Genomic DNA, 13023 nt, shown 5'->3' with positions numbered 1-13023 from the left:
TTCACCTTATTTACTCCTCACAATAACTGCTGAAGAAATTCCATTTTACAAAGAAGGAAATCAGGTTAAATAACTGCCAAGGTCATACAGCTAGTATGTGGCCAAGATCTGAAGCTGGCTCCATTGTCTCCAGAGCCCAGGCTCTCGCACCATTGCTACTCTGCACTGCCTGACCCTGCAGAGACCTGTCCTCCACCTTCTGAGAAGCCATCTGCATAACCTCTTCATGATGGGAGCTGGGAGAGGGAGAGGGGAAGGGAAGGCCCAAGCTTACTCCACCTGGACCCCACTAGATCATCCTGGACATCAAACACAGCCCATCCCACCCTGGGGCTCAGTGGCTGAGGCTTCTCCTGCTTCCTCTGCCTGCCTTGTGTCTTTTTCTTACAACTAGATCAGACGGAGGAGAGCCACCCGTGTCTTTTGCACCTCTGTGTCCCCATGCATACCCTACCCCATGCCTTGCAGAGAGTATGCACTCCTTGGGTCTTCCATGAATATTAATGAGTGGCCCCTCACCCTTCTCCACCACCACTGTGAGGACAGACCCAGAGGAAGACAGGCGCCCTGGAAATATCTGTCAGTGAGACTAAGGAGAGGAGTAGAGGGGGAAAGTGCCCCAGTATTCCTGCTTCCCAGCAGAGCCAGCCCCCATCTTCCCAAGCCCTTCTAGGAGACACCTCCCCAGGGTACCTTCCCCATCAAACGCTGAGAGGTCAGGTGTCAGGCTAGGCTCTCAGGAAGGAATTCCCCTCCCTTCAAGCCTTCAGTCCAAATTCCTCTCAAGGGAACTCCAGTGAAAGGCAGGACTCAGACAGGAGAGAAAGGCACCAAGCATGGGCTCCTGAAGGTCCCCTCCCCGCTGATGCTTGCCTGGGTGCCCCACTCAGAGACACCATCAATTCCTTCTCCCCCCACCAAATTCCCTGCCATGGGCTGGAAGTTATCTTACCACAGAGTGGGTAAGCCCTGGCCTTTGGAGCCCAACACCTGGATTCAAATCCTATCTCCTTCACATAGAGCTGTGTGGCCAATGGCCAGTTACTCCACCTCTCCGAACTCCCCATCTGCTTGGTCACTAGGCCTACAGACTCAGAATCCAGGCCTCCTGGCTGTTTCTGGGCTCTGACTCTAGAACCAGACTATCTGGGTTAAAATCCCGGCTCTAATCCGTGCTTAACCTCTGTGACACAGGATCTTTATCTATAAGGTGGGAACAGTAATAGTACCTACCCACCATCCAGCATTATTGTGAAAAGTAGCTGAGGGAGTTCATGCAATGTGCTTAGATCAGACTGGGCAGACAATTAGCACCCACCGAGTATTGGCTTTCATTCGTAATAGCTGATAAGCTTGGAAAGTACCTTGCACCGTCCCTGGCAGGTAGTAAGACCTCACTAAATAGAACCTGTGGTTACCTTCACCCCCACTAAACTATCCTGGACCTGGAGGTGGGTTCTGGGTCATACCCATCTTCGATTCCCCAGCAGCGAGCACGGGGCCTGGCACCAAGCTAAATGAAGGCCTGCCCGGAGGACCAGAAGATCCAGGAGGGTGTGGGGCGGCAGGAGCCTCCCACCAGGGAGAAGATGGACCGAGGTGTCGGAGAAGAGAAAACAGAGCGGAGGGAGAAAGGCCGAGGCAGAGAGATAAGCAAGTGAAGTGAGAAAAGGCACAGGAGAGGCTGTGGTGGAGAGAGATAAGGAGGAAGGATGGAGTAGGTGATGGGGTGAGGAAAATGCCCAGGGAGGCAGGGAGCCCCAGGGAGAAGCGCTAGGCGAGGCCAGAGCCGCGGTAGGGGAGCCTAGCCGGGAGAGGGGCGCAAGACCCGGCGCTGGGCGGGACGCGCGGGCATGGGGCGGGAGGGGCCGAGGGGCCTCTCCCTGCCTCCCCGCCTCTGGGCGGGGGCCGGGCGGCCGGAGATTGGCTGGGGCGCTCGGTGAGGCCTGGGCAGGAGCCCCGAGGTGGGAGGCGCCAGGATCAGTCGGGGCGCCCGGAGCCGAGCGCAGGCTGCCATCCACCTGGGCGACCTCCTCGGCGGCTGCTGGAGAGCGTCGGAACTGGGGGCGTACGCCTGGGCACCTGGGCCGCCGCGCACCGAGCGTCGGGGTGTTGCGCGGCGCGCGCCTGGAGAGGGCGCAGCCATGCGGGCGGCGGCTGGGGGCGCGCGGACCGCCGCGCTGGCGCTGCTGCTGGGGGCGCTGCGCTGGGCGCCGGCGCGCGGCGAGGAGTACGACTACTACGGCTGGCAGGCCGAGCCGCTGCACGGCCGCTCCTACTCCAAGCCGCCTCAGTGCCTCGACATCCCCGCCGACCTGCCGCTCTGCCACACGGTGGGCTACAAGCGCATGCGGCTGCCCAACCTGCTGGAGCACGAGAGCCTGGCCGAGGTGAAGCAGCAGGCGAGCAGCTGGCTGCCGCTGCTGGCCAAGCGCTGCCACTCGGACACGCAGGTCTTCCTGTGCTCGCTCTTCGCGCCCGTCTGCCTCGACCGGCCCATCTACCCGTGCCGCTCGCTGTGCGAGGCGGTGCGCGCAGGCTGCGCGCCGCTCATGGAGGCCTACGGCTTCCCCTGGCCTGAGATGCTGCACTGCCACAAGTTCCCCCTGGACAACGACCTCTGCATCGCAGTGCAGTTCGGGCACCTGCCCGCCACCGCGCCTCCAGGTAGCGCCTCTGCCGCCGTTTCCGCGCGCTCCGACGGCCCTCCGCTCCCCTAGCCGGTTAGCAAAGCTCTGCGAAACCCCCAAGAGGTGCAGCTCCCCCCCGCCCCCCGCACCACACACACACACACACACACACACACACACACACACACACGCTGTCCTAGCTCAACCCGGCGCCCCTGGAATTATCCCCCGCAGCCTTCCGGCCTTCCCACCTCCCCAGGGAGTGGCAGCGTAGTGCCTCCCTGCGGTCTGGACCTTCCCTCCCTCTCTCTCTCCCTGAATACCCCTGGCACCCCTCGAAGTGCCCACCCAAACAAGCTGCTGAGAATCCCCCAGTGCCGTGCCCCCAACCTGGGATGTCCTGATAAATGCCTTATGGCCCCTTTCAGCCCAAGAATGCCTGGGGTGGTTAAACAGTGCCTTTCACCTGGATCCCCAGGAATTTAAAGCAAGCATCACCCCCACCCCATGTTGGGACCTTGAGAAGAGAGGAAAGGTGAGGGAAGGAATGTGGGGAAAGACTAGGAGCTAAGAATGTTCCTGCGCTATGGTCTGCCTTCCCGTTTTCTGTACCTGGAACCCTAAGCTCTCCACCCTCTTCCCTAGTTCCCCTGGCTGGAAGTCATTTGGATGAGGCTCAGCGCACAAGGAAGAGCAGATTAGGCTCTGCTTCTAAAAAAAAAAAAGCCCTTAGGCAAGCCGCTTGATTTCACTGAGCCTCAGTTTCCCCATCCATAAAATAGAAAGCCATCCCAGGTTCATAAAACCTATGAGATCCTAAGTCCCTCCTCCCACCCACACCCTCAGGCCCCTGAACCCTAATTTCTCCCTGGCCTCAGCCTCCCCTTTGCTGTGCTGGTTCACGCAGCTCTTCCAGGCTGGCTCCATGCCCTCTCCCCCTCCCACCCTGTCTGCTGCCAGACTTGAATAACCCCTCTGGGCCTCAGTTCCCTTTCCTCCAAAACAGGAATAAGGGCCAGGTGCAGTGGCCAATGCCTGTAACCACAGTACTTTGGGAGGCCAAGGTGGGTGAATCACTTTAAGTCAGGAGTTCTAGACCAGCCTGGCTAACACTAAAAATACAAAATACAAAAATTAGCTGGGTGTAGTGGCACATGCCTGGAATCCGGGGCGGCTGAGGCAGAAGAATCACTTGAACTGGGGAGGCAGAGGTTACAGTGAGCCAAGATTGGAGAGTCACTGCACGCCAGCCTGGGTGACAGAGTGAGACCCCATCTCCAATATATATATATGAAAAAGAATCCCTACTTCTTAGGCTGAGGATGAGAGGAGATAAAATTTAAGACATTGCACACCATGGCTGCAGCCACCAGGGTCATGGGGCAGTCACTGTGCCCACCTGGCAGTTTGGTCCCTGCACAGCTTATCTCGTGATGATCAATCACTCTGTGAGCAGGTGGTGATATGACTGCCATCATCCCATTTCTTGATAAGGAAGTAGAGGCTTGGCAGAGGGAAGTGGCTGGACAGTGAGGAAGCCTGCACCCTGAGTAGCTCTGGAACTCTAATCTCCTCACCAACTTTCTCTCTTCAGTGACCAAGATCTGTGCCCAGTGTGAGATGGAGCACAGCGCCGACGGCCTCATGGAGCAGATGTGCTCCAGTGACTTCGGTGAGTGTGGGGCCCACACAGCCACTGCCCCAGCACCACTCCCAACCCCTCTTTCTACACACATGGGAACATACGTGCCCACATCCATCACAGTAAGTCCCAATAGTTTTTGCATCAGGGGTCCCGTTTAGAATCCAGTGATAACTATAAACCCTCTCCCAAGAGAAAGGCACCTCTTTCTGCATCATCTCAGGACCTTCAGAGTCCCTCAAGGTCATGGGCCCTGAGCCTCAGAAACCACCCCAGCCAGAGCTCCCGCAGCCCTCCCTTGGTGTCATCTTCAGAGGGGCCTCCATGGCTGGATCATCTCTGTGGATGATGCAGGCTTAGCGCAGAGATGGAGGGAGGCAGTTGGGGAGTGAGGGCTCCAGGATGGAAGTGGAGCACCCTGTCCCTGGTACTTCCACCTGGGACTCAGCATACCTCCTGCCAGAGGAGCTGTGGTCACCTGTTCCCAAAACTTCATCCCAGAGCCTTCCCATCCAAGTCCAGTCAGGACCTGGCTCACTCATAGGCCCCACAGTCCAGTGTGGTCTTTGCCAAGTCAGTTACCTGTTTTGTGTCTTAGCCTCCCTGTCTATAAAAAAGAGAAAAGGAGACAGTAATGAAGTCCTTTCTTCAGAGGAGTCTTTTATGTTGGTAGCCTGTTTGGAAAGAGAATACTGCTATTGCAAGGTGTGTGTGTGTGTGTGTGTGTGTGTGTGTGTGTGTGTGTGTGTGTGTGTCAGAGAGAGAAAAAAAGACTTAAGGAGAAGGAATGAGATTTTATGACAATTTCCTGCCCAGAGTGGACAGAATTATTCTCTGTCTTCTCCCTGATCCCTCAGAGATGGGGGCCCAGAAGCCTGAAGAAGGGAGAGACCAGCCTGAGGGACGCCCCACTCCACCCTGAGGCCCAGGACTCCTTAGGCTCTCTACATCTACAGTGGCTCTCTGGCCGCAGACTCTGTTTTCATCCACCTCCTTCATCCCCGCTCCTATACATACCACGAACACTCATCCACAGAACCACACCTCACACACACTCCCGCCCACCGTACAGCCTCTCTCACACACACATAAACATTACTGTACAGTGGTGTGTTCACACCAGCAAGAGCTGAACTGCGTGTATCCCCAGCTCCACGCCCAGTCATGCGGTCAGTCATGGTGGGAGGATTTACCCCACGGATGTCCACAAATGCAAAGCAGGGCCCCTCATCCACAGAGTCAGCTGTTAAATATCTGCCAGCCCAGCACCGCTCCCACCACACAGAATACACATATACACACCCCACATATACCCCATACCATACACTCACACACAGCCAGAAATCCAATGGGAATCATCCCCAGCGATCAGGAAGTCCAGTCTCCCTCCATCACAAGGACCCCTTTCCAAGCAGTGAGTCCCACTCCCATCCACTCCCCATCCCCACCCCGGGGAGCCCAGTTGCTCTGGCCGCAGATGGAGCTCCATCAAGAGCTCTCCACCCTGCATTTGATGTCTCGGAAGGGCCTGGGCTCTCAATTCAGGCAGGTCACAAGCTCTCTAGCCCTCATTTCCCCTCTCCTGTACCTTAAGGTTGAAACATGATACTGTCCGTGAGAGTACAGCACGACAGGTCCTTCCTAAATATGAAAATGTGCACATACAAGCTCCTCCCTTCCAAGCCCCGCAGAGCATCTGGCTCCCCAAGCTGAAGGTCCAGAACACACCAACTCTGGGCCCACCAGCATCCCATGCAGATCTGACCATTCCCAACCTGCCCCTGTCCTTCCTTCCCACAGTGGTCAAAATGCGCATCAAGGAAATTAAGATAGAGAATGGGGACCGGAAGTTGATTGGAGCCCAGAAAAAGAAGAAGCTGCTCAAGCCGGGCCCCCTGAAGCGCAAGGACACCAAGCGGCTGGTGCTGCACATGAAGAACGGCGCAGGCTGCCCCTGCCCACAGCTGGACGGTCTGTCAGGCAGCTTCCTGGTCATGGGCCGCAAAGTGGATGGACAGCTGCTGCTCATGGCCGTCTACCGCTGGGACAAGAAGAATAAGGAGATGAAGTTTGCGGTCAAATTCATGTTCTCCTACCCCTGCTCCCTCTACTACCCTTTCTTCTATGGGGCTGCAGAGCCCCACTGAAGGGCACTCCTCCCTGCCCTGCCAGCTGTGCTTTGCCCTCTGGCCCCGCCCCAACTTCCAGGCTGACCCAGCCCTGCCAGAGGGTGTTTCTGTGAGTGTTGTTACTGGCACAGGCCCCAAGAGATGGGCAGGGAGCCCAGGCTGTCCTTTTTGTCTGGGGGTCCTGAGGTCCCTGGGATGTTGGCTTCCTCTCTCAGGAGCAGGGTGTCTTCATCTGGGGGAAGACCCCAGGGTCTAAGAAAGTAGGCAGGGGAGGAGAGGATGAGGAAAGGGTGGAGGGTCACGGGGCACCCTGTGTGGGAGGTTTCAGAGTAGATGGTGATGTCAGCTCCCCTCTGTCAGGGTAGGGCCTCACCTTGAAGAGGGAAATCTCAATATTAGGCTAAGCTGCTGGGGAGACAGTTCTCCCCATTGCCCCTGTATGTATCATCCTAGCCCCCAAAGGAAACGAGTTAGGGTCTCAATGCCTCCAGCCACACCCTCTGCCTTCCCCAGCTTGCCCATGTCCCTGCCCCAAGGCAGAGAGCTCTCCCTGGACTGGAAAGCAAGCCCAGCCCACCCTTGGTGCATACCCCTTTCCTGGACACCTGCAGGCCCACGTCCCGGGGTTCACTCCTCAGCCTCCGCATCTCCCTTTCATCCTGATGATAAGTTATTGCTACTGCTGTGAAGACATAGGTACTAGACAACCAATACTTGCAGGGTTGAATTTTCTAATCTTTTTTTACTTCTTAATTAAATCAAGGAAAACAATCATTGGTTTGGACCGGGTGGTTTCTTTGTCAGCTGGTTGCCAAGAGTGGGGAGAGGGAGGTTTAGAACGGACCTTCCAGAAAGAAGGCGTTGTCTGAACCCATGGCCTGGCCACACAGACCTCCTTGGAATGCCTAAAAAAAGCAAGGCCTGTGTTTTGTAGTACATAGCAAGGGTCATCCTGCCATTCTGACTGCTAAGTGAGGGATGGAGATGGCCGTTATTTTGTCCCTGAAGAGGAATGGAGGTGCCAAGTTCCCCAGCTTTCTCCCACAGTAAGAAGATTCCATGGTCCCACAGCAGCTCCCCCATGAAACCAGGGCCTAATCAGAGGACTCCAATAAGGCGGGGCCACAGGGAACTACCCTGAAAAGCCTGAGGTCAAAAGACGAGTCACTCCACCCCTCCGGCTTTCACACACCGCAGGCACTGTTCCTTACCTGTCCCTGGTCCAGCAGCATGAGCATCACCTGGGAGCTGGTTAGAAAGGCAGCATCTGGCCAGGGGCGCACTGGTTCATGCCAGTAATCTTAGTACTTTGGGAGGCTGAGGTGGGAGGATCTCTTAAGCCCAAGAGTTCAAGACCAGCCTGGGCAACATAGTGAGACTCTGACTCAACAGCAGCAAAGAAACGCAGACCTGGTATATCCCTGCATTTTAACACATAAACGTTAGAATCATCTAGGGATCCTTTACAGAATCCTGGGCCCTACTCTAATGCAATTAAATCAGAATCTCTGTAGGGTGACTGGGAGTTGGTGTTTTTAGATGTCCCCTGGGGTGATGTGCAGCCAGAATTGAGAACTACTATCTAAATAAGGTGACAACTGAGACAAAGAGAGGGCAAGGGGCTGAGGGGGTGCCCCAGTGGGCTCAGAGCAGATGGAGGCTGCTGCCTTGAGGTGGATGGCTGGGGTAGGGGGAGAATGCTTGAGATGAAGGCAAGAAGCCACTCCCACTCTAATGGGCAGCCTGTGGAGAGGGCAGTGCCGGGAAGGATCTCCCTGGGGGGTCTGTCAGCACATGCCAGATGTACCCAGAGCAGGAGGCTAGGGGCACCCCCTGAGGGGCTCTCCCCACCAGTGGGGGTAAAGCTGGGATGCCAAGTCCAGTCAAGTCCTGCGGTTCCTCCAAGACAAAGGAGCCTCATTCTGGAGCTGAGGAAAGCCTCGACTTTCACTCTCAGAGGCACGCGCCACCCCAGGGAAATGACCCCAAAGGGGCCATGGGCTGTGTTCTGCTGTGGGCAACGCATGTGCACTCCCCTAAGTTCTGGCCAGCAGGTGGTCCGGCAGCGCACCCATAAATCACCCTGGGCAGGCAAGTGGCCCCACCGCAGGTCAGTGGCTGCACAGGCTGCCTTGTTCCTCCCTCACTCACCCACGCCCAAACCCTGCCAGCGCACCTGGCTCCCTGAATCTGCCCCTTGTCTCCCAGCCTCCTACCCTGACCAAATGTTTATGGACACTTCTGTGGTCAACCAGGACCTGGGATGATTTTTCCATGGGACACACAGGACGGGCCTGCCCTGGCTGAAGTACTGTGCTGACATCTGCCAGATGCTGGCAGCCGTGGGGCAGTGGGGCGAGGGGAAGGCTCCCTTAGCCCATCCTGTGAAGCCCAGGAAGCCAATCCTCTACCCACACAAGGGGTCAGGGCCCAGCTTGAAACATCTGCTGTCCCCCAACATCTGCTGTTAGACCCACCAGGAATCTCTTTTCTGGGATCAAAAAGAATCTTCTCAAAGACCAGGGAGGTCCTTCCAGGCCTGAGCCCTACCCTTCATTTCCTTCAGTCACACAAGGCTCCCACCCACTGGCTGGAAATCCAGCAGCTATGCTGCCCGGAGAGCACCTAGGTGCACTGAACGATGGAGCCCCCAGCGGCACAGAACAGAAATCCCAGGAACCAAAACCCCAGCTTCTCCACACAACAGGGCTGGAGGTGGACAGGTGGGAAGTCTATGTCCAGCTCCTGCGTCCTGCCCTTCCATGGGACAACATTCATTCTCGTGGTTATAAACGATGCCTCCTTCCAACTTCTCCACCACATTCCAGACAGCAAGGCAGGGAAGGGCGAGGAGCACAGCTTGTCAGCTGCCTGTGACCCCTTTGATCAGGGAAACAGCAATTTCCCCAGCAATCCACCCTGTAGATTTCCACTTCTAGCTCACTGGCCAAAACTAAGTCACATGGCCACCCCGAGCTGCAAGAGAGCAGAGGAAGTCAAGCTTTTTCAGCTGGGGACAAAATCAGAGTTCTAATAGAAGACAGGAAGGACTGGGGAGTAGCCAGCTGAACACTCCAGGTTGGGGTGAGAAGAGGCAGGTACAGTCCAGTCCTGGCTTCTAATCCTGTGACTTAGTGACTGTGTGACATCGGGATAGTGCCCAGCTGTAAAATGGAGTAAAAATGTCTACTTCACAGGGTTGCTGAGCATTAAGTGGGCACAGCATGTAGATGTCCAATAAATGGCAATGAGGATTTTTATTAACCAAAGCCTTGACCTAGTTGTGCCTGTCCATAGCAGGTGCTCAACAAAATTCCTAACTGATTCATTAATCAACTAAGAAACAATACTGGCAGGAAGGCAGGGAAAAGACAAGAGTTTCTTATCTAAAAGCCAGAACACTACTTCAAAAGAGAGCTAGAACCTACATTTGGGGTTTTGCTTCAAAAATACAGATGGTGGTGTAAGCCAATATTGAAGAGATTACAAATATTCCTCGAATACTGGTAATCAATAAATATCAAGGCCATGATGGGTGGCAGGCACTACTCAAAACACTTTTGCCAGGTGCAATGGCTCACACCTGTAATCCCAGCACTTTGGGAGACTGAGGTAGGCAAATCACAAGGTCAGGAGTTCAAGACCAGCATGGCCAACATAGTGAAACTACTAAAAATACAAAAATTACCCATGCGTGGTGGCAGGCGCCAATAATCTCAACTACTCAGGAGGCTGAGGCAGGAGAATCACTTGAACCCGGGAGGCGGAGGTTGCAGTGAGCCGAGATTGTACCACTGCACTCCAGCATGGGCCGCAAAAGCAAGACTCCACCTCAAAAAACAAACAAACCCTTCTATATTCTATGATTATTTTTTGAGACAGAATCTCACTCTGTTGCCCAGGTTAAACACAGTATTATGAGCATGGCTCACTGCAGCCTCAACCTGCTGGGCTCAAGCAATCCTCCCACCTTAGCCTCCCAAGTAGCTGGGACCACAGGAGCATGCCACTACATGTGGCTAATTTCTTATTTTTGTAGAGGTGAAGTCTCCCATTATGTTGCCCAGGCTGCTCTCAAACTCCTGGACACAAGCAATCCTTCCTCCTTGGCCTCCCAAAGTGCTGGGACTACAGGCATGAGCCACTGTGCCTCACCCCACTTTTGCATTCTAATTTAAGCCTCCCAACAACCCTTTGAGGTAGTGGCATTTCAGTGATGGTGGCTGAGGCTCAGAGAGGTTAAGGAACTTGTTGGAGATAACACAGCTTGCACATGGCAGTGCTAGATTTTGACCTCATGCTCTTAACCATTATACTACTGTCTGCAGGGACAAAGCCAAGGCCGGGGGGTGCAGGCAGCCATGCTTCTGCCAGCCTGTCTCACAGGAAGATTTCTGGGAGCCCTGCTTCAATCCCACTCCAAGGATCCTGACAGTAGCAGAAGAGCCAGCGGCTTTTCTCCTAACTCCCAAAGACAGCCCACCCCCAACCTCTTCTCCCTTCCCAGCCCTGCCAGCATCCAGCCTTAGGTCTCCACAAAGGAAGCCCACATCCCACAACTGTTTAGTCGCCTGTAATCCTGGCTGAAGTTCACTCCTGGGGAAATGTAATGTGGGGGGTGGTTACTGCTGGAATGTGTGTGGCTGGGACCCTGTGTCCCAGCCCAGACAGCAGGCTGTGCTGGAGCTGTGAAGAAAGCAGGCAGCCAGGGGAATACGGAATCTCCAGCCCCCAGCTGTGCCAGAGAATGGAATGTGCTGCTCTGGGGTGTTGAAACATACCCAGGCAGCCTGGAGGTGGGGTGGCTGGGAGATGGGGGAGCTCCAGCCACAAGGCTGCCTCTGTTCTTGAGGCTGAGTCCACTTCGCTAGGGCTGGGGGTGGGAGGGAGGAGAGGAGGGGCTGTGCTTAGTGGGCAGGCCCTCTTGTTAGCCCAGTGGCTAGCTCCTAGAGCCAGTGGGGGCCAGACAGATAGAGGGGAGGGCAGCACCCAGGATTGCTCTGTTCCTCTTATAAGGTTCTTTTATAAGGCCTCTACAAGCACAGGTGGCACAATTCACATCCCAGCTCCACAGCTTACTAGCTGTGTGACCTTACGCAGGCTCCCTAACCTCCCGATGCCTCCATTTACTCATCAGTTAAACAGAGCTAACAATAGAACCTACTTTTGGGGACTGCCACGAGGTCTCAATATGATGCACTCAGCATGGTACCTGGCACAGGTGCTCCATCAAAGTAGGGATTTTCTTGAGGGCCACCAGCTGTAAGACGGATGCTGGGCCAGGGCCTCTCTTAGGGGGTGCCTTGAAGGTTTCAGGGAGACAAGGGGGTAAAAACAGAACTTCAGGTGGCTTCAGACACAAGGGCCGAAAATCCTGAAGATCCCAGGAACCACTGCCAGTTCAAGGTCGGCCAGGGCTCACGGGAGGCTGCTCAACACAACCAGCCACAGAAAGGGTTGGCAAAGCCCTGAGCCCACACCAGGCTGTGGGAGCTGGAGCCCCAGGCCTGCTCCAGCGAGCACCAGGGCTACAGCAGAGTCTGGTTCTCAATCCCCTCCTCAGGGGCCTGAGAACAATTTTCTTTTTAAACATGGACAGTTTATCTTCCAGGCCACCCACATGCAGGTCCTCTCCATGCTGTGGATGCAGCCAGTTGTAAAGCACAATCCCTCCAGGACTTTGCTTCCCAGTGGCACCTGCAATTTAAACTTATGTACCCTGCCTATTCTCAGGGGTACCTCGAGGGGACAAGGCCCTCTAGCTTCCCCTTCTCTGAGGCTGCTGGCCCAAAGATGGAAACTCATGTTTCTCCCATCTCTGTAATCCATGCCTGCACACACAGGTTTCAAGTTACTGCTGTTATGGTTGAGATTTCACCACCATTTGGCGTTTTCATTTTCCAAAAATAAAATGTATTGACTCTGCTTTTCCAAATTACACTTGTGCCTCTCTGATATTCTCTGAAGAATAATCTAAAATTATCTGGTTAAAAAAAAAATATCCGTCCTAAGCCACCCAGGACAGACCTGTTTGTCCTCTGAAGGTGGCCAGGATGACAGGAGCTAGCACATCCTGTATGCCAGGCACTGTGCCCCATGCCTCCTGCAGACTCTCATTTCTCCCTCACAGCACCCACACAAGTGAGGCATCACCAGCAGGTGCACTTTACAGAGGAGGAAAGCATGGCGAGCCTGCAGGCAGTGCCCTATGTCAATGGGCCCCAGCACTGCTCCAACAGATGTTAAAGGGGGCCAAGCATGGAGCCAGCCCACAGTAGGCGCCATCCTCTACTGCTGAGGGACTTTGCTTCTACTTTGGGGAAATAGTGCCTACCTCAGAGTTGTTTCGAGCAGTGAGAGTACTGTACACAAAGCCCTTACCAGTGCCCAGCACCCAGCCACCACCCACCTGCCCCAGCTCACGGCATGGCGTGTACTTTGCATCTCACAGCCAATCCTCTTTCCTGCCACTCTTGGCCTCCCTGAAGGCTGACCCTTTCTGGCTTTCTCAGGGGGGATTAGTTAAAATCTTTCCATTCTAAAGCCTGCATTGTTTAGAGTTTACCAGGTTCTAGTCCAACACCTACCCCCAGTGCTGGGCCCTCAGAGTTTGGTCACAAGA

The 13023-nt window shown here is 55.0% G+C and overlaps 1 protein-coding gene across 1 annotated transcript; it reads left to right on the top strand.

Moving 5' to 3' along the window:
* Positions 1 to 1982: 1982 nt before the first annotated feature.
* Positions 1983 to 7175, top strand: SFRP5 (secreted frizzled related protein 5). The gene is made up of 3 exons (XM_002756500.6): positions 1983 to 2667; positions 4225 to 4302; positions 6073 to 7175. The coding sequence occupies exons 1-3, from the start codon at positions 2145 to 2147 to the stop codon at positions 6417 to 6419; spliced, it is 948 nt and encodes a 315-aa protein (XP_002756546.1). The 5' UTR covers positions 1983 to 2144; the 3' UTR covers positions 6420 to 7175.
* Positions 7176 to 13023: the final 5848 nt, after the last annotated feature.

This window comes from Callithrix jacchus, chromosome 12 (genome assembly GCF_049354715.1).
Source record: "Callithrix jacchus isolate 240 chromosome 12, calJac240_pri, whole genome shotgun sequence".
In the NCBI taxonomy this organism is placed as follows: Eukaryota; Metazoa; Chordata; class Mammalia; order Primates; family Cebidae; genus Callithrix; species Callithrix jacchus.
The sequence above is the reverse complement of the archived record's forward strand: the minus strand, read 5'-3'. Positions and strand labels throughout refer to the sequence as shown.